This window comes from Girardinichthys multiradiatus, chromosome 21 (assembly GCF_021462225.1).
Source record: "Girardinichthys multiradiatus isolate DD_20200921_A chromosome 21, DD_fGirMul_XY1, whole genome shotgun sequence".
NCBI classification, from domain to species: Eukaryota; Metazoa; Chordata; class Actinopteri; order Cyprinodontiformes; family Goodeidae; genus Girardinichthys; species Girardinichthys multiradiatus.
The window spans coordinates 28,570,110-28,596,498 of NC_061813.1; the positions used below are offsets into that span (position 1 = coordinate 28,570,110).

Below are 26,389 nucleotides of genomic sequence, written 5' to 3' on the forward strand. Positions count from 1 at the left end.
TGCCTCCCCGTGGTCCTACCTCCACCTGCTGAAATGCACTGCTCCCGTACAGAAACAGCCAATCAGAGCCAGGAGAAATGTCTTAGCAGTGTCAATCACACTCATGTACACATTGCTTACACCCCTTCCCCTCACAACGCGTACCATCATTCTAGTTCAAGATTGCCGTGTGCTGCAGCTGTGCTGATGTCTGTGCTAATGGCGCTGTGCTAATGATTTAAAAACAAAGTTTTTTTGTCAGGGACAGGCCATAGTCAATGTAAAGCACATCGTTGATGTTTTGTCCCCACCAGTGAATGTGCCATAGTTGTTTATTCACCATCATCGGTGGCCCTGCTTACTAGCCTGCTCGTTCATGGCCAGCTCTGCTGTAGAAGGAGGGCTGTAGCCAGGCAGAGAGCAAGAAGGGGGCACCTGTATTGTGTGCTTGTTTAAATTTTCAGGCTAAGTACACTGTTTTCTCAGAACTCCCTTCTGCAGCTTTATGGCCGCATATCTTTCTGTGCCACTGAAATACATGGCATATATGTAATTGAGTGATATATGGAAAAAGTAAAAGCAATCTTAAAAGTTTATCTATATCTATATATATATATATATATATATACCATATTTTCCGCACTATAAGGCGCACTTAAAAACCTTTAATTTTTTCAAAAAATGACAGTGCGCCTTGTAATCCGGAGCGCCTTATATATGGATCAATTGGTTAATTGGTTGATCCATACTGGTTGTACACGGCGCTCTGTCAAAATGTTTCAGTACGACTGGTAAACTACAAAGCCGCACCGCTTGTAGCATTACGGCTACCGTAGTCAGGGGTGTCGCCGAAGTAATAGCGGTAAACACCTGTACTGTGCTTACTCCTAGTCCAACAACACTTGTGTGTGTATAACGTTTGAATGTACTGTTGCTGGAATTGCCTGAACTATATGTGATTAGAAGCTCAGTGTGTGGGGTGTATGTTTCGTGTGTGTGTATGGAAGATGTTGACATTACTCCTCCAGACAGAGGTGGCGCTGTGTGCTGCCGTAGCTGAGAATCAAGAGTGAAGGAGTGATGTCGGTATTATTGTGTGTGTGGGGTGGGTAGAGACGGCGACCGGAGCAGCGGTGTATGAGTCTGTAAGCCCTGTGTTTTTACGTGCTGCAAAGTCATTAAAAAGAACCCCGAATCTCGTCAACAACTCAGTGTTTTGATGCTGTTTCTTCATGCTCAACTCAGCAACGTATGAGTGAGGGAGTTAACCCAGAGGAAACTAGTAACTTCGGCCCTGGAGAAAGCGTCTCCCCTGTGTCATCAGACTACGGTCAGGGGACAGAAACAGGAAAGGTTAACAGTACTAACGTTTGATTTAGTGCATCAAACTGTTTCTTTTACGTGTTTACTGAATCAGGGAAAAGTTCCCTTTCACGTTTTAACTAACGTTTGATTTCAACTTCAACTTCATAGACTCCAATGCATTCCTAACGTGCGGTTGGCTCTATTCAATAGAATTCTATGTAGAGGAGACCTTACCGTGAGAGTGAATGGAGTTATCAGAACGCTGGTTTGTAGTGTATTAATAAAGTTTGACTGACTGACTTATCTGACTGTTTTGTTGACATTCTCTTTAGCACAGCTCCATCTAGTGGATGTATAACGCAACCCCAGTCAAACGTTTGACTGCAGTAGCTTCTATTCTATTTGCCTTATAATCCGGTGCGCCTTATAGTGCGGAAAATACGGTATGTATATATATATATATATATATATATATATATATATATATATATATATATATATATAATTGCATACTATATATCTATACTATATATAAAGCCAGGCCCATGTGCATGGCCTTAATGGTGGTATGTGATCAGACGAGTGTTGTATAGACATTTAACTTTTTCAATATTCAGAAAATATTGAGAACTGCACATGGTTGCATTCGTGTTTCTAACCCTCAGACAAGTCTGGTCACTTTGTTGTTTTATTTGACCTGTGGTCAAAACAATGTTATCTTACTGATTTAGTTTTGTTTAAGACATGGTCAACCGTCTCATTTCAGGAAAGTTTAATCTAAATGAGGTTTTCATTTAAACTGTTCCTAAAAATATTGGTTGGTCACATTAACTGATCAAACCTCTTAAATAGATAAGTAATGAAAAAAAACATGAGGAGGAGCCTTGAAGATTTAATGTTTCATATAAAATGAATCTCAGCCTTAAGGTTATCATATGTGGGAATGGAGCTCTTTAAATCTGACCACAGAGAGAATAAAGCAGGAAATTAACCCAGACTCCTGTGAGAACAGATTGGTGGACCTGCAGGAGATTAATAGCCGTGCTTGACCTGCGTTTGAGTCTGTGGGAATGAAAGGCATCAGCCTGTCCCTTGTTGTGGCGTCTTGTCTGGTTCTCTGCACCGAGGAGTTCAGTCATAATGACGGCGGCCGCCCGGGCTCAGTCAGCTCGTTAAGTTTTCCTGCATCTTCTAATCATCTCAGGTTCACAGGCGCATGTCTCGCAGGGAAGATGGAGGAAGCTTTGATCGTCAGTTCTAAACATTCACACACACACACTTGTGTACATGGACCATTTTGACCTTAATACACTAAAATATTCTGTTGAGCATGGCTAAATAGTTTCAGAGATCTTCTCCATGCTGAAAAAACATGATATATGCTTATACATGTTGCGACCACGCTTTAAGATCTGTACTTGAAAACAGTCCACCATATTGAATGCTCTGTATTTTACTTACTTTGCTTGTTCATGTTAAATTGTGGCTTTAGAAATAGGCTTTATTAGTAGCACAGCAACAACAACCCAGAATAAAATACAGATCTAGACATCTGTAGGACATCCAGGACTTGTTTTTCTATTTCCAATACATATCCTAACAAGGGTGATTTTTTTTGCAGGAAGGACTATGTTGTAATTTAGCTGATAAATACTGCTATAAGATTTGACCTATGCATATTTCCGTAGCAGATTTCCATTACTTAAGATATCCATCCTATGAACACTGACAACATTTGTTATTGCAGAAGGAGCCATTATCATGTTGTTAATCACCAATATTATCAAGGTACTCAGAATAATAGGTAATATAAAAAAGAAATTAACACAATATTTATAATAGTTATCTTCCTAGATAGTTACCACATAAAAAGTAAATAAATTAACTTCAGCACACACGAACACCTCAGATCTGACCTTTCATACACATTTATTTACTTCTAACAGGGCTTTCAAAAGGACCTCTCTGTTACTTTAGTTCTGGTTAAATTAACTCATTCACCTGCACATGATGTCCCAAAACTTTCAAGGTATGAGTGTTTAGGATGTGTGCTTTGCTGCCATGATAAAAAAAAAAAAACTGTTTGTTTAGTTACATGTCAAAAAGTCATATAAAAGGAATGAAGTTAATATAATTGCTTGTAAGAAAAAAGGAAAGGAAAGCTTTTTTAAAAATTGTAATAAAATCATGATTAGTTCTAACCTTAAAGGGTTATTTATTCATGTGTTAAACCTTGCCTTTTTATTTCTTATAATGACTACATTTGTAAACCTTGAGTGTGAAAGGCTGCTCAACAACGGTAGTTTGTTTGCTTGCGTCTTTCTATATGAGATTAAAAGGTTCGAATGGAAAAAAATAACAATGCATTTTTTCTAACTTTTTGTCTAATGTGACCTGGAAAAACATTCCCAAAATTGCTTGTGATGTCTCTCTCCTTCGTCAGAGGCTGGTCAGAGTCCAAACAGAGCCCACAGAATCACGATGGTAGTAATAAGTGTTTGTGTTTATTGTACACATTTTGTTACTTTTGACTCCTTTAAGTTAAGTTTTTTTCTTGTTTCCTTCACACTTCCATAGCGCTCAACATAAGTTATTGTCTTTCTTTGAGAAAGTTTTTATTTGTGTCTAATTTCTCTTCTAAGTGTTCCAAAGTCGGAAAGTATCCAACAGCCCGGGCCAGATAGGCCAGCCACGACGTCCTTTAAACACAGTATGACCTGCAGCAGCTGTCGTGCTGAGAAAACAGGACATTGAATAAGCAAGTCAAGATAACTCGGCCTGAACACTGAAAGGTGACAAGATTTGGGCCTCAATGTAAGGTGTCTTATTCTTTTGATAAATCCCTGTTTTTGGTCTGAGAAGCTGACAGACTCAAGATTCCTCCTTTAATTTCTTATTATTTTCCTTCAGCTTGAGCTATTGAGCTTAGATAATATTTCACATATTCATTCCCAATCATAAAAGCATTTTATTAACCACCGTCAGTTTTTATGTTTTTTATGTAATGTTTTAGTTTCTGTGTTGAACTATTCATTAGAAAGTGTAGCATCTGGTATTTCATGTTAATATAATTGTTAATAAATCTTATTTTTGATTTGACAAAAATTGCATAGTTAATATTATTATTTATGCATTCATACAGTATTATACATAATTAATATTTATGATAAGATTGGGAATATTAGATTATATGTTTTCCTGATTAGGAGAAGTCCTTCATCAAATTGATTTCTCAATAAATATGAGGCCGATTAATATGTGAGACTGAAATTATTGATACTCTCTCGTAGCTTAACATAGCATATCAATCCGCTACATAACCAGTCCAAAAACCTTTGAAACTATGTCCCAAAAAAGTTTTAAAATACTAATGTCCAAACTTCCTGTAGCAGCTAGCTCTGCTGCGGTGCTAACCCTAACTTGTACATATCCACGCACAATAGGCTACACTTTCAGCTGAATTATTTTTTTCTTTGTCCCCCTAAAAAAAATTAAGCCCATAATTTTTACCATTAAGTTGCTGTATACTACAACCATCACGAAGTGGAGCAATAGTTATAGAAACTACACCAACTTCCTGCGTTTCTGTCAGAATCAGAAAAATGTTCATAAACCTTTTTACTGAAGATGCAAAATTTGATTGCATTTAATGTGCCAAAAAAAACAGTTAGGGGCCAATGTAAAATCATATTAGTATTGTATTTAACTATTTTCTTTTTAACACAGTTTTTGGCTAGCTGTCAATTTAAATGAATAAAACTAAACAAAACAATAAAGGACTCCTGCGTTTGATTAAGTTATGTTCAGGCAAGTTACTTTTGTTTGTTTGCATTCTCATAAATCACGTCTAGTTTATTTTGTCTTTGCTTTGAGCTCTGTTTCAGTTAACCGGTGTCAAAACTTTTGTTGCGAGCAATGCCTCATTTTGTTTCACCTTGACATGAAAGTTTGAAGCAGAGGCTTTAATTCCAGACAGTCTGACACCCTGAATGGGTTTTACTTACTGGAGGTGCTCTGCAGATCGTTAATCCAGTTTAAAGAGCCCCTTTGCTCTTTGATGACTGTGTGTTTAGGTCGCTGTAAGAAATTCTGGAACAAACTGTGGGAACGGGTCAATGTCACTGACTGTAAGCCAGGTCTCATTTATTCAGTGCAGCAATGTTTCTCTTGCGGTCACGCATCGCTTTTATTTACTGTTGTGCCGTTAATTGTTTTCTAGATTCTTGAATCTTGGCTCAGTTTTTAGGTTAACAACATAATTTAAACTCTTAAAATGTTGTGTCCTGCATGCAAAATGAATCAGAGTTTACAATTTTGATAACATTTAAGGAGCTCATACTCTTTTTATAGGCAATGCCCAGCCAAGTGTTATCTCCACGTAAGTCTTCATAAAGTTTGAAAAGTAAAATGTTTGCTATCTATCACCACATGGGAGCAGTCCTAATAACATAACCCCAACCTTAAACAAGTTTAAAAGGAATTTACTTTACTTTGTGGTGTGGTTGGTTCTCTATTTTTGCCATTTTCAGTTTTTTGAGTCTTTGAGTTGTATCAGGAAAATAAGCAGTATTTCAGTAGCTGAAATTTAGACCTAGGTTAAATTTACTGCAAGTAAAATGCTCATGCTAAAAAATGTACTCATTTTACGTGGGTCGACTTTGGGTGAGTGAGAAAAATAGTTGCCTCAATCATTGGCAGTTTGATTCCAGTCCTTGAAGTGTGCACTCAATTTACCATTTAACTTAAAATGTGAAACTACACACCACATAATAATGAAAATAATGTAAAATGATAATGAATGTGATATGTCTGGAACGTTACAAGTCTATTTTAAATGTTTTTTTTCTTCATCCTTGGTTGTGTCATTGTTGCTCAGTTATGGTGGTTTCTTGCTGAAAAAGTTTGACATTGATCTCCTTGATGACTGAAGCAATGCGTCATTGACTTGTTGGAGTACATCTCTTCATAGCCTCTGGGTTAATTGAATTTCCACTATAGGTGTTAGCATAAAGGATTCACATTCTGTAAATCTATCTGTGTTATGATATAAGAAGAGATCTTGTAATGAAGATTTGGTTACTGATTTGCCTACCCCTTGGTCATTAAAAAACTTCCTTGCAGTTTTTCATTAAGTATAATAGGGGCAGACAATGGTACATTATGTGTCTGACAGTGCAATCACTGTAAAACATATTTTTTCAATGTGAGAAAATAAAGCGGGTTTTGTGGACCATCATGTTTTGTCTCAATTTTTGAAGTATTGCACTGCTGTTCACGAGCACCTAATGTGAAAGGTTCATGTATATTGGGATCAATTATGTGGAATGCCCAGTGTCCTGTTTCATCATGACCAGATAAAACACTCTTCCATGACGTCACTTTCTCCTTTTATTTATTTATCGCATATGAAAGCATCAACTAACCATATAGGAATTAAATTTGTTTGTTCTCAGATTTGTTTTAGTCAAATTATTCAGATAGCAAATGATGCTTTAAGTTTCACTTGTTGTTTCAACCATCCCACATCCACAGATGAGTAAGGCCTCTGCAATGCCTAATGTGAGATTAATTAATGCTATTATCTGGTCATTGATGCAGTATTTAAGTCAAAATTGCATTGTTTCTATAGCAGTGGTACATTTGCGCAGTACATATGATGCATTAGAGCTATGGCAACCATAAGGCAGAACCTTTCAGCAGCCTGCATTTGCATTGATCAAGTTGTGCATGGTATACTGTTAGATGCACTGTTAGTTGATGTGTTGTTTTGTATTGCATATTGTCTTCCAACACCACTTAAAAACGGCTGATATACAATATTATACTCTAACACTGAGATTTCCTAAAGACTGCCAGCATGTCCAAATTCAGCATGTTTCATGACGGACAGAGGTTGGAATTTCAAAACAAAACATTTACTTGGAAGAACTCCATTCAGTCTTCTTGTTGTTAGCTGAAATAATTGCAGACATCTTGAGCTAACTAACACTTACAACTTCCACTCTAAACAGTGATATTGTTACTGCAACCTGGTAGTATTTAGGTGTGATCTGTTCACTAATCATCAAAAGAAAGCATTTTTGAGTTCCCAGCTGGCTGGACATCACTCCAGACCAATCAAGCTGAAAATATATTTCCAGCTGGTTTATGAGTGCATTTCTAGTTAATACTACAACATATATTTGTTATGCATACGTTTTACTGACTTGGATTCACTGAATGTCTTTATAGTCATGTCACAGAGTTTGGGACATGCTTTCTTGATAAAAATAGATGAGCTCAGACACATCAGATTGACAGTAGTCATCAATAAATCCAAGCCTCATTTATTTTAAGGAGAGCTCTGGTTTCGAAATGGCTGAGTCTCACACAATTGCAGATCTTTGGCATAAATATTCAGAAAGACAGAACACAGCCCCATTGTTTCCGAATTATGCAACAGTACTTAAGTCTAAGAAATTTCTAAGCTGCAAAGAAGTGTTTTACATGCATAAAATGTACGTCCACTTGTCTGAACAGGCTGCAAAATCACCTAAAGATCCTGAATACCAAGCAGACATGAAAATGAAACCCTAACCTTGAGTCGGTTCTAAATTTCTGTCCAAGTTTGATAGATCTGTGCCAGGAGACATATAGTCTTTGCAGCATTTCACACTCAATTCAGCCAGCCAGGAGCTGCTCAGGAGGTGTAAACAAAAATGATTTACAGTGTAGACAACAGATGACAAAAATTACAGAAAGCAGCTAAAGGAATTTCAGTGTTAGTCACCAACAGAAGCTGTCGCTATTTCAAGTCTTATCTCCTCCAGGAATAAAACAAGCAAACAGGAAAGTTGTGGCAGGCTGTGCGATGACAGATTACACAGACAGCTCCTACTTCAAATCCATAATACAGTGTTTAGAAGAAAGACAAATGACGTCTTGTGTTTAGATGGAAATTGATTTGCATGTTTTCTGTCATGGCTGCGTTTTTTTAATCTATCCTGAAACTGAGTCACAGCTCCTCTTAGTAATTATGGTTTGTCAGTGAAAGTTTAACGTCGCTGATTTACCTTCTTTTTTAATGTGCTTCAGATCAGTGCAGTAATATTGAGGTTTTGTATGTTTCTAAGGAGGGAGAATCTAAAAAGGTGAGACAACAAACTGCCTGTGCTACCGAGCTTCACAGTCAAAATCTATTTGTTTACAGACTCCCACTGGATGGTAAAGATGGGTAAAAAGAAATCCTGTGCAAAGCTTTGCAATGTTACCACCTCATGCAGCTGCTGCAGGTTGGAGATGCTCTTCACATGAACCTGAATCTGTTCAACTATTCATCCTCTGCTTTCACTAGCGTTCATGAGCTTATGAGTGTAGTGTGTACCCAACTTTATACAGCCATGAGGAGAAGACCTAAATTATACATTAGATTCTTGGAGTTACTAGGCCATCTCTCCAAATCATTAAATCCAAATGTTCCAATAAATTCCAGCACCTAGGCATGCAGACTGCTTCTGCAAACATTTGTGAATGGGTTGATCTCAGCAGCTCAGGGAATTCCAGCTTGGTACCGAGGAAGCCACCTGTGCAATAAGTGTGGTTGTAAAATTCCCTAACTACTAAATATTCCACTGTTAGTGGTATTATAGCAAAGTGAAAACAATTGGGAATGAAAGAAACTCAACCACAAAGTGGAAGGTCACTTTAAATCACATGCTTCAGAATAGCAAGACATTTTGGACAATTTTATACTGCTGACTCACTGGAAATACTTTGTGGATGGCCCCTTCCTGTCCCAACATATCTGGCCGTCAGTGAAAGAAGCAAGGTCTATAAAGACATGGATGAGTGTGTTTGCTGCCCAGTAGAACACATTTTGGGATGTATTAGAGTGGAGACTCTTAACCAGACCTTTCTGGCCAACATCAGTGAGTGACCTCAATATGCTTCAGAAAAGGTGGTCAAAAATACCAATAAACATACTAAGCTTTCCCAGAAGAGTTGACTCTGTTAAAACAGCAAAGGGTATATTTATCCATATGGATTGAAAATAGGATGTTACTCAAGTTCCTGCATTCTATGCAAATTCTATGCATTCCAGCTGGTATTTTGTTAAATGTCTCTTTGGAAGTTGTAGAGAAACCAAACGATATTTGTAGCCATTACCAAGGTCCTGGCATGATTGCGGCTGGATATTTGTCTAATCCTCTTCACTCTTCATATGAAATGTCCATCCATCCCTCCGTCCGTCCGTCCATCCATCCATCCATCCACACTTTAATGTTGATGTCTCTGCCTCCTGCTGGCCTAGGGTGGGTATTTCATCATTTGTCAACATTTCAGATTTTTTTGCCTGGATAAGAGACTTAAACTCCTCTGCTTGAGGACTGACCCCTAACTTAGAGGAGGCAGTCCACCCTTTTCTGGTCAAGAACCATTGCCTCAGACTTGGAGGAGCTGACTATCATCCCGCCCACTTTACACTCAGCAGCGAACTACTCCAGTGATTCTATTCCCTTTGCACAAAACACCAGTACCACCGACAGAAACCATGAAAAGATATTAAATACCAAAAACTCAGTCAGGGCTGAAGCTGAATAAACAAAAGAAAACTTTAAATTGTTGTGAAAGCCACTACAAAACATCCCAAAGTGACCTGCATATTGACATATTGTTGACAGTGAACCGTCTTGTCGCTGATGTCTCCTTTGGGTTTTGGTTTTTATCAGGTATGTTAAAAGCAAAAGTACAAAATTGTGAAGGGACAGAATGACCGCTGAACTTGTCATTCAATGACTGTTCTTATCGTTTATTTTCCTCAGCTCATTGTATTGTCTTGTATTTAACAGATCCTTTTGAAAGGAAGTTTATTGTTCTGCATCCACAGAACAACCCCCACAGTCAGAAAATCCTGGACTGCAATGACAGTGGACTTTTGAGGACTCTTACAGAAACGTATGTTACACAGGACTAGTTGATGTTAATTGGAGTGTAGATAAGACAACAGTGAGCAGTATATGTTTCCTTGGTTTGCTTAGTAAGTTAGTTGGACAGAACAAGACCTGTCAAGGTGTTATCTGTTGATTTTTACAACTTGAGGTAATGTAATTATTTGGAGTTTAATTTAGTAATTACCTGCATTCATAGAGACACACATCTTGAACATTTTTTTTTTTAAAATCAAGTCAAATCAATCTTTGTTTTATCTGGCCTTCTGTATTGAATATTCACCAATGGAAATATTTGAAACTATTCTTCCACAAGCCGGTTGGCTGATGCTTCACCACCAATCCCACCAAGCTGCCACAACTGGCAGGAGTCAGAGAACAGAAATAAATTATGGGCATGTGAAACCATTTATTAGCTGAAGAAGAGCTGCACACATGAGGGACGGCGACAATTGAAGTGCATTTTTAAAGCATTGCAGTACAATGTCACTTTGCATTGCGCCTTAACACCAGCATACCAAATCATTCATTGAGAGCTTCTCTTTGAGCTTAAGCACAATGGTAGCTGAGGGATTACAGATTTTTTGGTCAGCATTTTCTATAGTTGTTTGAGGAGAAAAAAACTATTGGCTTACTTTTAAGAACCGGCTATAAGGAGACCTTTAAACATATTTCAAAAGGCTACCTCCAAAAGAAATCTTTAAGGGATAATGCTTTATTCAATGTCTCTATTCTGTTGTAAAGCCATTCAGAAGTGGAGATACGCTGGCAAAATATTCAGTTCTCAGGATAATGCAATATTGATGTAGTGGGCAGCTCAGGTAGAAGCCACAGACAGAAATGGGAGGGAGTCTGGGGTGGATTTTTGTAGCTTTTTGCTTTTTTTACATTTTCAATTTATATATTTTCTGTCCTTATGTAGTTTTAGTATTTGTTTTTGTAAAGATTAAATCCTGCAGTATTCTGGTAGGCTCCAAGCCTCCCTTTGAGCTTTTCTATGTAGTATGTTTGCTTCTGCAGCATTTGTTTGGAGCTGAGCTTGTACAATTACGAATGTTTCTGATTTTTTTAAAATATACTATGTTGTCGACATGTGGGTTAGAAAGTACACACAATACATTAACAAGATTTTTTTTGTTTTACGTTTATTCCATAAATCCTTATTACAATAAAAAAAAAAAAGACAGCATGGTAAAGCCCTAATGGTAAATGTTTTATACACCTCACAGACTGCTTGTGTGTATGATCAGTCTCATGAAGAACTAACATTACGCTAATTTTACACATTTAATTTGAGGTTGTAGTGACCATGAACACCACCAATCTAACATATACAAACCTTTAACTCTATGCTCCAAATACATTGAAATTGTCCTTGATGAACCTCCTATTTAACACCAAAATATCTCCTATCCAATGCCAATGGCATTATAAATCTCATAATATCAATGTTTTAATGACCCTGAAGTGTTATGCTTAAATGAAGTGACTCTGAATACATGTTGATGTATCTGTTTTTAGAATAATTTCATGTTACTGTTATAGAAAATCAGGAAAGCTCTTAAGTAATTCATTATTAGGTAACTTTAAGTAGTGATTAATGTATAAAGAATGACTATGTGTGTCATACCTGCTTGTGTTTTTGTTAAATTACCTGGTCTAGTCCTTTGTTTTCTGTCTCCCTGCACCCCAAGCCCATTACTGTTCTGTGTTTTCCCCTGATTGTCTGGTCACGTTTGTCATTGGTTCCCCCTGCTGTTCAGTTTTTGTATTTAAGCCCGTTTGTTTCCTTTGTTCCCCGCTGGTACCTTATGTTATGTTATGTGTATGAGCGATATCGTGTGTTGGCTACCCTGTCTGTGTCCTGCCATGGATAATAAAGACTCATCTTACCTTCAAACCTGGAGCTTCAGGAGTTCTTTCCCGCATATTGATCCATCAAAAACCCACTTTATGACAACGTGCCTGTAATCTTCAGCAAAAAAGCTGCTCCAACAGGAGATTTTTATCTAGTATGATCATTTCTTTGCATTCCCTCTGAGCTTAAAGAGTTTGGTCGAAGAAATAATTTTTCCCATTTCTCCCATTTAGCTAATAGTTGCTATAATGTCTTGTTCTTTCCCGGGTATTCTGGTCCAGTGTTTGGATGCCCAGGTGGTTTTCGAAACCTTGAGTTTCTTCCTTTTTTTCCAGTCATATTCAACTAAGAACAAAAATTGTAAATGTTTACCAGACCTGTACACCATCACACAACCACCACCATGTTTGACTATGGGTTGAGACTCTTTATCTAAAATTTCTAAGTCTTGGTCTTCAAGATGTTTTTGGTAAATGCAGCATTGGGCTTTTTGGTCACCAATAGTTTTGACCTTAGAACTCTCCCATAGAAAGGCTTTCCTGATAGTCTTTTGCTATTGAGCACTGACATGCTCATGATCCAGGCAAGTGAGGTGTACAGTGCTTTAGACATTGTTTTGGCTTCATTTTGTGACCTCCTGGATGAGTCATCAAAGTTCTCTCAGAGTAATTCTGGTAGGCGACCCCTAATGAGAAGGTTCACCATTGTTCCATGTTTTTTCCATGTGTCAATAATGGCTTTCACAGTGGTTCATTGGCGTTCCAGAGCCTTAGAAAAGTCACCGATAGATGGCAGTGACTTTGTGTCTCATCTGTTTCTGAATTTCTCAGGATAGGGGCATAATGTCTGGCATTTTGAGGTCTTGGTTAATCTCAATTAAGAGTTTTTTAGGATTTTTGGATTAGATTTCTTTATTTTATTAAATTATATCATTACCTAAAACAGCCATTTGTATTAATTTAGCCCCCTAACCCTAACCCTAGTTATTAGATTATAAATCTCCAACACACAAAATAAATTACTCCTGAAGGCAAACTGAACTCAAAAGAGAAGGATTGTGCTTTAATTCTGTTTGTCTCTTGGCATTTTGATAACCTAAGTGAAGCAGCTCTGACTGTTAGTGCCTGTATATCACAGAAACCACTGAGCTGTGTGAGATCCCTTTTATTCAGATCACAGCCAGGAGACGCTCGCCCCTCCCCGCCTCCCCATCCAGCAGAATATTAACTTTAACAGTGTTTTAGATAAGAGACGCAGCTGTTATGTATCATTATACCCAGAGAGAAAGAAAGATAATAAAAGCATTCCTCCTAATTCAGCACAGGAAACAATAAAAGCAGAAAGGCCCCTGCGACGTAGCTTATAAAAATAAAACGTAGCCCTGATTTTGCAGTCTGGCCGAGACTTTTGAAGAGAATAATTAGTTGATTGGCTTTGTGTAATTTAAATACCCATTAAAACCAGTGATTATGGTGATGGGACTAAACTGGAAACAGAATGGACACCTTACATAACAATGTAAATGTTAATATTGCCTAATCCAATTAGTAATGACATTTTGGTCTTGACTAAAGTTTAAAAGACTATGTTATCAACTTATTTACAGTGTTTTGTAAATTTATAAGAATGTTCCTCCACAATTATGCACTACTTTGTGTTGGTTTGTCATATTTAATCTCATTCAGGTTTGTTGTTGAAATACGACTAAATGTGGAAAAGTTAAAACGGTATGAAAAAATGAGCAAGGCACTATATTTTACCTTCATGGTATTATGTAAACTCAAAGCCCAAACCCTCTTTTGTTTTGTCTTACTTTTAGGAGGACATGGATCACAACTATTACACATCAAAAATGTACGGCCCCTCAGATCCTATGAGCAAAGACTTGTGGGTAAATATTGACCAGATGGAGAAGGACAAAGTGAAGATCCACGGGATTCTGTCCAACACACATAGACAGGCGGCGGTAAGTCAACAACACCTTGACGGGAGATTTAATGATGCTAAATGTTTAAATTTAGCCCTTAGTTGTTGTCTTTTCAAATTAATAGATTAAAAATATTTAAATTTTGTCAAAATGTTCCAATTTTAGGCTAAAAAAGTTTTTCCCGACTCATAAATTAAGACAGGTCATATTTTCAAAAATAAAGCGTTCTGAGTTTTAACTTTTTATTAAATGCTTAATATGCTCTGAAGGAAGAGGCGAGCTCAATACTCTCCCCTAAGGCAGAAATACCAACATTATCTGAGATTTTAAAATTAGTTCTGGTAAAATAGAACATATTTAGTTTCCTTCACATTTAGACTCAACTTTAAGTCTCACAGTAAAACCTGCAACTCCTGGAAGGGAGTTTTAAGCTCATCAACTGTCTCCCTCAGAGTGCAGCCAACTGAGTAAAGCATGGCTCCCTCCACATGCAATTTATCTGTTAATGTATTCTTCCCAATGTAAACGTACAACACAAACAGAACTGTTGTTTTACTTGTAGGAAGAACAAAGGGGGCACATTTGTCATCTTTTTTTATGAAGGTAAGATGAGATAGGGATTAAAAATACAGGCAGGTTAAAGTCTTCTCTGCAGCTATGTTTAAAGCTCCCCTCCCTCCAGGTCGGTGCTGGCAGGTGAACCACGTGAGCAGCATACTGATAAAGTCACATAAGGCAGCAGCCGCCGACCAGGGACATAGAACAGCATGGCAGCAGAGAGAGAGGAAGTAACCAGAGTGAACAATAGCTGATGAAGAGACAGAATAGTCCCACGTGCATTCTGCTCCTCTGCTTTCACTCTAGTAATGATGGATTGAACCATGCACACTGCCTAGATTTTTCATACTAGGAAGGAGACATTCTAGCTAAAAGAAGATATTTAAAGGATTTTGGAATATTCTTTGATTTTGGCTTAGTTTGACAAATCAGTACGTGAATCTCCTGTTTTATTGGACAGCCCAGTTTTTCAGAGTCACAAAGGATACATATAAATCTTGGCTGATTCATTGAGTAAGGAAAACCATCTGAGCTGGAATTATCCATGGCGCCGTGACAGAGGGCAAATGTTTTAAACAAATAGTTCATTGTGATGGGAAGTTAAAGTCCTGAGAAACTGCTTAAATCTCAGCAGAACATGCTCCTTTCCAGGCCCACCGCCTGCCGGAACACTGGCCCAGACGCACAAAATAATTGGCTGATAAGGCCAGAAAACAAAACACAGCAACAGCGGTCAGCTCCATCAAAGGATTGCAGAGAAGTAAAGCTGTGGAATTGGTTGCACAGTTTGTGGGATTCAGGGCGGTTTACCACGAGATTACTAATTCAGGGCTGTGTAGTTGCAGTATTTATTGCTACTGCCAATCTGCATGATCCCCTCTGGCAGTTACTGTGGCGTACTCGGTGCACAGATAAAATTATGCATCCATTAACCACAGTGTGTGAGCACAATCCTACCGAGAATACAGAAAAAGTAGTGAATTTTTACTTAAGTAAAAAGTAATGAGAAACATGATAATTTCAGATTATTTAAAAATTGTAACCAAAAAAAATTGTTTTTGACTCTTGCAATGTTTATACCACAAATGGTAAAAAATCGTCTCAAAAATTCGATTTTTTAACAACAAAAACTAAAAAGGATTTCTGTTCCTTGCTTTTGACAAACGGCAAAATAAATAGTTCACAGCTGCTGTAGTTCCGAGCAATATTTCAAAGAACCACTCGCTGCAGAGTTATGTGGAATACAATGTCTGATCACACATGTCCAACCTTGAAGCAGATGGGTTACAGCAGCAGAAGACCATACTTGGTCAAACTCCTGTCAGTTAAGAACAGGAAACTAAGGTTACAGTTCACACGGTCTTCTCAAAATTGGTCAATAACAGACTGGAAAACTGTTGCTTCACCTGATGAGTCTCGCTTTCAGCTGCAACATTCACCTGGTGTAGCCCAGATTTGGTGAAGAGAACATGTTAAATGGATCCATCCTGCCTTGTACAGCTGAGGCTTGTGGTGATGTAAAGGTGTGAGAGACATTTTCTTTGCATACTATGGCCCTCTTTTTACCAGTTAAACACATCTACCTTGGTATTTTTGCTGACCACGTCCATTCCTTTATGACCACAGTGTACCCATCTTCTCATAGATACTTCCATCAGGATAGTGCACCATATCAAAAAGCTCAGATCAACACAAACGTGTTTTTTCTGACATGACACTGAGTTCACTGTCCTCCGTCACAGTGCATATGTTTTAGGCAGGTGTCAAAAAATGCTATAAACAAATCATGCTTTCAGAAATATAAATGATGCTTGTTTATTTTTATCAATTTACAAAATGCTAAGTGAGCGAACCCAAACATACAGCCAAAGTCATTAAGAACTATCTTCAGTGTAAAGAAGAACAAGACTTACTGGAAGTGATGGTATGGCACCCACAGAGACCTGATCTTAACATCATCAAGTGTGTCTGGGATAACATGAAGAGACAGAAGGATGTGAGAAAGTCCACATCCACAGAAGATCTGTTGCTATTTCTCCAAGATGTCTGAAACAACCTACCAGCCGAGTTCCTTCAAAAACTGTGTGCAAGTGGACCTAGAAGAATTGATGCAGTTTTGAAGGCAAAGGGTGGTCACACCAAATATTGATTTGATTTAGATTTCTCTTCTGTTCATTAACTGCATTTTGTTGATTGATGAAAATAAATGATTAACACTTTTATTTTTGAGAACATTCTTTGTTTACAGCATTTTTTTTTTCACACCTGCCTAAAACTTTAGCACAGTACTATATGTCAGCACATCAAAACACCTTGGTGATTTGGTAGAACGTGTGTTTGGATAATGAATGTGCAGCTAACCAAACTGCAGCAACTGCATGAGGCTATCGTGACAGTGTGCTCAAAAATGTCTGACGAATGCTTCCAGCACCTTGCTGAATCTATCTCATGAAGAATTGAGACGGTTCTGTAGGGAAAGAGGGCCCATACCAATACTAGCAAGGTATACCTTGTAAAGTGGCTGGTGAGTGAATATATTAAATACAATTGTTGGTTAGAATAACTGTAGTAAAGCTGATTTTAAACTATGTAAGAAGACATTAGACTCAGGCAACCCATATGTAAAAGTGTTGTAGTCACAGGCAAGTACCAAGAACCACTTACATTATTGAGAAAGTTATATTTAACTCACTTTAGTTATTTCGCAAGCTGGTTACAAGTTAACTTGTTTTTAAGGATTCATGTAACAGTCTTAAAATTAATTTAGTGAAACTTTCAGAAACAGTTTTGGAAAGATGAATAAGTTTGTGTCCTTGAGTTCTGCAAGACATTACAACATGCGACCTTAATAATAAATACACAGCTTAGTCCATTAGGAATAAAAAACCAAACAGTTTAACTGTCAAGATTTGTCTTTTTTTCTATTATCTTGAAAAATGTGTGGCAAAGGTCATCATTTATATTCTGTATCTGTGCAGTAACAAACAAGGCTCCTCTATATTTACTGCTCCCAGTTTCCTTCTGATCTTTATCCTCCGCTTGTTTTTAAGATAAAAGGAATCTCTTCTTGGATTTTCTGTTCCCTCCATCTTCCTGACTCGAGCCATCTGTCTGTTTTTCCACTCACAGAGAGTTAATCTGTCCTTCGATTTCCCGTTTTATGGACATCTCCTGCGTGAAATCACTGTGGCAACTGGTGGTAAGTTGGAAGCTGCTCTCTCAATAGTAGTTATGTCTGTTATTGTTGGACCAAAGATATGTGCTTGGCATACTAGAGTGGACACTGTGATTTTTATTTTATTTCTGTGAGGTTTAGGATGGGGCTGTTGGGAGATTTGTAAAATTAACATGGTGATCAGGGCTAAGTTTGTGCTCTGCTACCGGTCCGCTTGACTGCTGTAGTTGAAACCAGATATTTACATATACCATTAGACACAATTGATTTTTTTCCTCTCACTGTCTGACATTAAATCTGAAGAGATATTTCATTTTTTGGGTCAGTTAGGATCATCAAATGTATTTAAATCTGTGAAACAATGTCAGTGAGAATCTTTTATTACTATCTTCAAATTCCGAAGTTACACACACGAAGATTGCTATAACTTTTATAACAATTTGAAAAAGCACAGCTGATGATGTTGTGTTCTGATCTGTTTAATTCAAAATATTTGAGTTAAATCAAGGCACCGAGGTGGATGTATTTCAAGGCAACACCTCAATGACGTCCTTTTGTGACATCTTGGAAAAATAAATCAAGAAAGATATCAAGAGGAAAGTAGTGGACTTCCACAAGTCTGCTTCATCCTTGGGTACAATTTCCAGAGACCTAAAGTTGCCATTTACATCTTCTATTATATGGAAACACCATGGGAATGTCCAACCATTGTACTGTTGAGGAAGGAGTTAGGTTCCCGGACCCTGAAAGAGATTCATGTGTTTGTTGTAAAATCTGCATATAATTCCCAGATCAAAGGCAAAACACAGTGTTAAGCTGCTGGCTGAAGCTGTAAGAGAGCATCATTATTCATAGTTTGACGATTCCTGTACTAACATAGGCTGAAAGGATACTTAGCGAGGAAGAAGCTATTAATCCAAAAAGAACAGAAAGAGTGAGAACACCTTCCCAACTGTGAAGTATGGACGTGGCTACATCATGACTTGTGTTTTGCTGCAGGACAGCTGGATGCATTTCACAAAATAGATTACATCAAGAAGAAAGAATATTGTGTGGAACTATTGAAACTACATCTCAAGACATCCGCTAAGAAGTTAAATCTTGGACACAAACAGGTCTTCGAAATGCACGTAACACCAAATTTGTTAGAAAGTAGCTCAAGGACAATAAAGTTTATGTTTTTGATTGACCTTTGCAAATCCCTGATCTCAGTCCAGTAGAACATTTGTGTGCATTTGTGTGCAACCAAGGAGGCCCAGAAACCTGACTGAGTTACACCAGTTCTATCAGGAGGAATGGGCCAATATACCAGCAAACTATTGTGTAAAGCTTGAGAAGGATTCCCAAAATGTTGGACCAAGTAAAACAGTTTTAGAGGGAAGTCTTCTCTAATCCCTAGTTAAAAGTCAAATACTAAGGAAATGTCTGTATGCTTCTCATTTTAATGAAAAACAAATAACTACAAAATTCCTTCTCTCACTATCTGGCATTTAGCACACATAAGTATTATCTAAAACAGGAAAAGTTTAGTCTGATTCAATGTTAGAGACTGAGGATAGAAATGTGTCTTTTTTTACAATGTATGTGAATATTTGGAATCCTAAAATCCTGCCCTTGGGGGAACTGAATTAGAAGTGTCAGCAATGAAGTTTCTCATTTGGCACAAATCATGCAACAAAACCCCTAACAGCCAAGCAGTCGGCCTGATAGGAGACCTTTTTAGGTCTCTCACCTCCGTGGGTTAGTCTGCTAGACCGAAAAACAAACCACTCCCACATCCAGTACTAGCCTCTCTCTACACCAGACTTAGCTGGAGGAGAAACAAGACCCGTGGCTTTTGGGCTGGAAACAGGAATCGCTCTGCTAAGTCGCACCCTGATAAACTAAGATACAGAGGTGGGGGTATCAGACAGTGTTCAGGCCAGGAACGTGACACAGCAGTTGTGTTCACCACAGTGTGCAAAAGCAATTTTCCACTTGAGTCTTGACAGCAATACCACAAATACCCCAGCCAGCTATTATCACATCAAAGACCAAAGCCCTGCTTTTACCCAACTATTCCAGAGATGCAGAGCTGCCTTTTGCTGCCTCTGAAATAATATAGAAATGATTTGTTGTGGCTGTTATCATCATTATCATCACTGTCTTGATCCTTAATCTCTGTAAGCTGGTTTTAGAGACACTTTGGGAGAATGGGCAGAGGCTCTACTAGCAGGGAGGAGATAACAAGAATTTGCATTCCTCTAGACAGAGATGGAGAGGCGACACCAAGAGGATGGAGGAGGAGGAGGCAGCTATCTTCCTTTTACAGGCCTCAGGGGTTTTGTCTCCGAGACCGCCTCCTGTCCTATCCCTCTATCAAGTCACCCCATCCTCTCACCACTCTGCCATCTTTTCTACTTCATTCTTGTCAGCAACTCTGCTTTCACATAAGGGACCCATTTTTTTCCATTAGATTTATACATCTGAAAAAAGAGAAGAGCCAGATAATTATAATACCACTTTCAGTTCAGTGATTTTATTTTGTACCAATTCACAAAAATATAATCTTCATGCATTCTACAAGACAAGAAACTCCAATTTGTATCCAATAATATAGAGTCCAATAATGTCCAAATTCAATCAAGATGAATCCAGTTCATTTAATTATACACACAGTGAGATTCCAATCCAGTTACATACCACCAAATTCATTACAATACAATCATATTCAGTTGATCATTTAATCCCAATTGGTAAAAAAGTTACATGTAAAGACTTCCAGTCGATTTATCAAGTTGTTGACCTTGCAGTAGTCCATCACCCTAAGCACGCATGTGGCAACAGTGGACAATTCAAAAACTACCTTTCACCTTTTAAGAAGAAGAAAACCTGAACAACATTAGTCTCAGGATCTGCTGACTTGAGGTTGAGAGAGCAGGATGAAGAGACACAAAAAACACAGAAGCACTAAGTCAGGAGTGCTTTTTATTGGAAAAACAGAGTGAGCATACAAAGTAAATGGAGGAATGGCTCTGTCATTGGCTTAATTTGAAAATACGACATAGCTAAACAACATGTCATGGTTATGTTCTATTGGAAAGGCAAAAAAAGAGAGTAGACAAAGTCCATGGCAGCAAAAGCTCAGTAACTGACTTCATCCGGATAAAAGACACAGCTTAACACAGAACCACTGGGCCGGGAACACTTTCTATGGGAAAGAAAATCAAAGAGAATAAACAAAGGGCAGCACAAGTGCTGTCAGCCATTCTGTCCAGTAGAGAAAGTTAAACACAAAATTGCTGAACCAGGAGTACTTTCTATGGAAAAATAAAACAGCAATAGTACCTACAGTTAATAGCAACATTAACGTTGTCACTGTCTATGTCCAGAAAAGAAGCTTAACTAATCTGGACATCACTGATCTGGTATTTCTTTCCATGGGGAAAAATAGAGGTAAAGTAAATGTCAGCAATAATTGCAGTTACATAAATGGAGAGTTGCAAGAGAAAACAGCAGCGTGAAGAAAATATTTCAGTATAGTTTCCAGAAGCATTATCTTGCAGCAGCATAGCTAGCTCAGTTTGACCTAAAGCTGTATAACTATAAGCTTTATTAAAAGACAAGTTAAGAAGGGACGTTTAAGGCCTTGTAATAGATAGCTGTCTTCCTCATATGCAAACCTGAGAGCTGGTTCTTAGTTTGGGTTTGGTCTCTCTCTGGCTTTTAGTCTAAAAAAGAAAAGCAGAGGTGTTACTTCTGCAGTTTTCCATTTATTTATCTTCTTTCTAAACAGTAAAAGAGCCAAGAGCCATAAAACACAGTAACATACTGAGCCCTAACATTGTTTTGGTATGTGGCCTTTTCAAACATCTCACTAACTCACTTGTATGCTTACATACTGAAAATCTGGAATTACAAAGGAGCACATTTTTTGTGTAAACAGTAAATGTTTAAGTTGTTTAAAAAAAGTTCCATTTTAATCTAAAAGAAGGGCGAAAGGTTTCAGAAATGAGGATAAATACCTTTTATCATGTTGTGATTACGAATATAAATATATTATTTAATATTAATATTTTAATATTTTATGAAATAATATTTTGGTCTGTTAAGGGTTGTCCTGTGAATACCAGCCCAGTAAGGCGATGGTATTAAGACAAAATTGAAAGGTGTGAGACGAGCTCTGATATTATTGAACAGCATAAACTCTGCACACATGGAATGAATTCACACAATTTCTTAAAATACAAGAATTTATTAACAAAAATAAGTCAACTCAAAGTCAAACATATTTCAATCAACAAACTCTTTACTATGCTAAAACAATCCAACTAAACTACCATGCAGAATTAAAGAATAATGACAACTAATGGGCTATGTACAATATAAACAAGTTGATTAAAGATGATTGGAAATTATGACCAAAAGAGTGATGCAACATTACCATGCAATGTTTATGTTTGAGAACCAAGGATTATCTTGAAGAATCGGGAAATGAAGTTAAGTTAGTCTTGGAACTAACTTAAGTAATAATCAGCATACCTTTAGACAACCATTCACAATGCAAGATCAGATAAAATATTATTTTGCTAAAACAACATTTTAACGAATGATATGCTGAATAAAACTAACCTTCTGGATGACCAATTCTCAATGGTGTTTAACTAGCTGCCTTTATTTATTCAAATAATATTTATAGAAACATTATTAACCTAGGTTTAATATAATCTCAATAAAAACCCCGCTCTTCAGTGAAGCCGTCAAAGGTTTGTTAGAGAATATTATGGAACAACATCATAAAGACCAAGAAACAGAACAGACAGGTCAAAGAAAAAGATGTAGAGAAGTTTAAAGCAGGGTTAGCATATATAACAATTTCCCTAGCTTTGAATATCGCACAGACCACCGTTCAATCCATCATTTGACAGTGCAAAGATTATGGCACCAATGCAAAACTATTAAACCATCAGCAGTCAACGTAAATTTACAGTCTGGACAAAAGAGCATTAGTCAGTGAAAAAGGCAAGCAGCTATGGTAGGTATCTCTGGAGAAGTTGCAGAAATTCGCAGTTGGGGTTGAAGTATCTGTTGACAGAATAACCATTAGTTACACAGCAAATCTGACCTTTAAGGAAGCTTTACAAGAAGAAAGCTATTTGAAGTTCCATTTGCAGTTGCTACAAGCCATGTAGGAGACACAGTAAACATGTGGAAGAAGGTGCTTGGGTTAGATGATACCACAACTGAACATTGTGGACTACATAATGCTACTTGGGAGGAAAAGTTTTGAAACATTGCACATTACCCTGAACACACCATCCTCACAATGAAACATGGTGGTGGCAGCATCATGCTGTGGAGATTCTTTTCTTTGACAGGGAACTTGGTGAGAGTTAATGGGTAGATGAATCACAATAAATACAGGGGAATCCTGGAGGAAAACCTGTTAACCCCAACACACACTGTGGGATTTCAACAATTGGTCAGGACTTGAACTTGTCACACAGTGTGAGCTGGATAGTACAAGGTTCTGTCACACTGTATGATGTAAGATTCCAGACTGCACCTTTTTTACTCTGTGGCAGAATTGCACCAGGAAGATCTGATACAGACCTCAATCACTGGTAGTTGCCGGAGTTCACATCCTTTTATGGAGTCTAGCTCTGATGAGAGGTAGAGGAGGATGAAAGAAAAAAGACGGTGGTAAAGGTGCTAATGGCTGGGCAAAAGGCAGTCCTACTATGATGCCACCTCCCGTTCTTTTGTTTTTCCAAAGCTACAAGGCAAATTAGCTCTTCCTCCTTGTCCGATGATGCCATGGCAGTCTCGAGAAATGTAGAAAACAGGTACACTCATCTATGAAATCCCAAACGTCTGCTCACAAAAAACACACAGTACAATCGACTCTGTGGGAGATTTAAGGGCTGAGGCAAACGAAATGATTAAAGGAAAACAGAAAAAAACAAAGACCCAGAAACCAGCAAAGTGTATAAATCACAAACGTCAGAGAAGAAGGAATCCCGATTCTAACCGAAAGGTGACAAAGAAACAGTAATGTCAGCAACAGAAAAACATGAAATAAAACGCAGACCTTAAAGAAAGAGATGTTTCAAAACAAAGCAGGAACTAAATCTACACAGAATAACTGAAACTAAAGTCCACAACTCAGGGAAGAACATAAATGTATTAAAAATACTTAGGTACAGAACAAAAGCACGAGGAATATTACAACTAAGGAATAAACTGAATATGGAAAGCAAATCGTAATAAATCCAAAATTAAAGCCACATGTCATAAAACTGGTAGAGACATAACCCAAAAGAAAAGATGTTGGCATTCCACACTTTTCAGTTTGTTTTTTTAAATAAATATATGAAAATAATTATATTTCTTCCACTTCACAATTGTGCACTTATTTGTGTCAGACTGCCACATAAAATCCTAATAAAATGCATTGAACTTTGTAGTTGTAATGTGTGTGAAAAATGTTCAAGACTCATGAATGTTTTTGCCAGGAACTTGGCTTTTTCCACCCTTTCACAAAAGAATAAGTGGTGTCACACCAGCTGTGCTCTTTTTTTAAGACAGCTTTGTTCCCGTAAATTGCAGCATGTTGAAGCATATTCAACTGATAACTGAGTTAACGTTGCAAAAGGAGCTTTTTAAGCAGTCAGTGTCCTCTAAAGTGAATCAGAAACAGCTTTAATGTTCTCACACTGCTCTGGTCATCTAAAATTACTGACCATCTGCCGCTGACCACTTTCTCTCTGGCATATTTTATTATTTTATCCTAACAGTGTGTTGGATCATGAACATCTACATGTCATGTGATCTGAGGGTGTGATAGAAGTGGTTACAAGTTGGCTCTGTACAGTTGATTCAGTCAGCAAAAAAAAAAAAAAAAAAACAGAAAAAACAATGAAATGAAACCTTTCATTTAGATAAAATCTCACAGCTCTGTCATTTAAAGCCAGGAGACTAAATAAAACGCGGGTGCGCATGCTGATCCTGTCCTGGACCTTTCTCAGGCTTAAAACAGCTGCAGTAAACAGAATTCATTTTGTAAATGAAATACAGCTCTGCTCCTGAGAACAAAGAGCTTGTCTAAACATGTCCAATAAAGTAAAGCTTTTAGTCTGGTGGTTCTGATAATTCCCGCTCATGTTTTTCTTGGACATATGCAGTCCAGCAAGTTTTTGAAGGCAGAACATATAAACACCGTCAGAAAAAAACAAAATCAGATTCAGTCTTCTATCCATTACTCATGTCTCTTCTCTCACCACTATCTGTTGCTCCCCCTGGTTTCTCTCCTCTCCTCTTCTGTCCAGTCTCCTTCTGGTTATAGTGACAACTATAATGAACGAATAGACTCTTCATTGAGTGGCCTGCAGCCCTCACCTCTTTAGTGTTTTGAAAGGGTGTCTGATTTTCTTTAGACTGTCTATTAAGCTAGGTTGTTTTCAGACTGGTGGAAAGCAAGGGCAGCAACACAAATAAAACCTTTCATTCTGGGCTTTATGTCTTCAGACGTGTGTGTGTGTATGTGTGTGTGTGTGTGTGTGTGTCTAGGGGCGTTTTAACCTTTTCTGATGCAGAAATTAAGAACAGCACAAACAATTAGCATGACTGAGTTGAAAGCATGATAAAATGACAGTAAACTTTTATTTGTTCAGTTCAAGCATTTTATGGTTACTTTTATTAAAGTGGGCAGACACAACAGTCCTGGTTTTTTTTCTCAGTTGGAAATAATTTATTATGATATGAAGTATCATTAAATCTTCTGTGGGCTATGCTGTAATGCTTCTACAGCTGCTTTTAGAAAAATAGTGTATATAATGTAAAGATACAAACAATTCTTGAGACAATCAGAGATGAGAAGGCACGCACCAGAAACACATTCTTGACATCTTCTCTTTTCTCTTGGTTACATAAAAAAAAAACGTTTTACTTCCATTTTGTTCTTGTAAACAAACCAGACTGCACCTGCAGTTGAAACCAGATGTTTACTTATGTTGTGCAATCATCATCATGTGATCATCAATATTTAATTATGATTTTAATTCAATTCAGTTGATTTATATACCGCCAATTCACAGCACATGTCATCTCAAGGTGCTTTAAAAAGTGAATTTAATTGAATCATACAGATTTCAAGTCAGGTACATACATTCTAATTGATCCTAACTATTAAACAGTGCAGTCATATTCAGTTTCTCATTCAAATTAGTTAAAATAATTTCTATCTAATGAAACCCTGGAAATTGCATCCAGGCAGTGACTTGCAGCATTCACTCCTCCTGGATGATCATGTAGAAACAGTGGACAGTCACTGGCGTTGACTTTGCAGCAATCCCTCATACTGAGCATGCATGTAGCGACAGTGGAGAGGAAAACTCCCTTTTAACAGGAAGAAACCTCCAGCAGAACCAGGCTCATTTTGAGCGGCCATCTGCCACGACCAACTGGGGGTTTGAGACGCAAGAAAATAGAGAAGCACTGATCCCGGAGTACTTTCTATGGGAAGGAAAAGTAAAACATTGATGGTAGTAGCTCCTTTAGTGGCTTAATCTAGGAGAGAAAGACAGCTAAGCAGGTGAACTCTGACCCTGTTTTCAAGTCTAGAGGATAAAGGAGAGCACATATAGTTAGCCACAGTAGAAGCTCAGCCAGTAGCTATGTCT

General features: G+C 37.7%; 1 protein-coding gene across 2 annotated transcripts in view; it reads left to right on the forward strand.

The window, feature by feature from the left end:
• The window catches only part of plxdc2b (plexin domain containing 2b), a 136,480-nt gene that overhangs the window by 59,723 nt on the left and 50,368 nt on the right, over positions 1-26,389 (forward strand). Inside the window, exons 1-3 of one of the 2 annotated variants that reach the window (XM_047350524.1) lie at positions 10,132-10,218; positions 13,889-14,035; positions 17,684-17,753. In XM_047350524.1, coding sequence (XP_047206480.1) covers positions 13,895-14,035; positions 17,684-17,753 — 211 coding nt within the window. In that variant the 5' untranslated portion in view covers positions 10,132-10,218; positions 13,889-13,894. Of the gene's footprint in view, positions 1-10,131; positions 10,219-13,888; positions 14,036-17,683; positions 17,754-26,389 lie in introns of those variants that run through there. The other variant, XM_047350523.1, reaches the window with a different exon arrangement.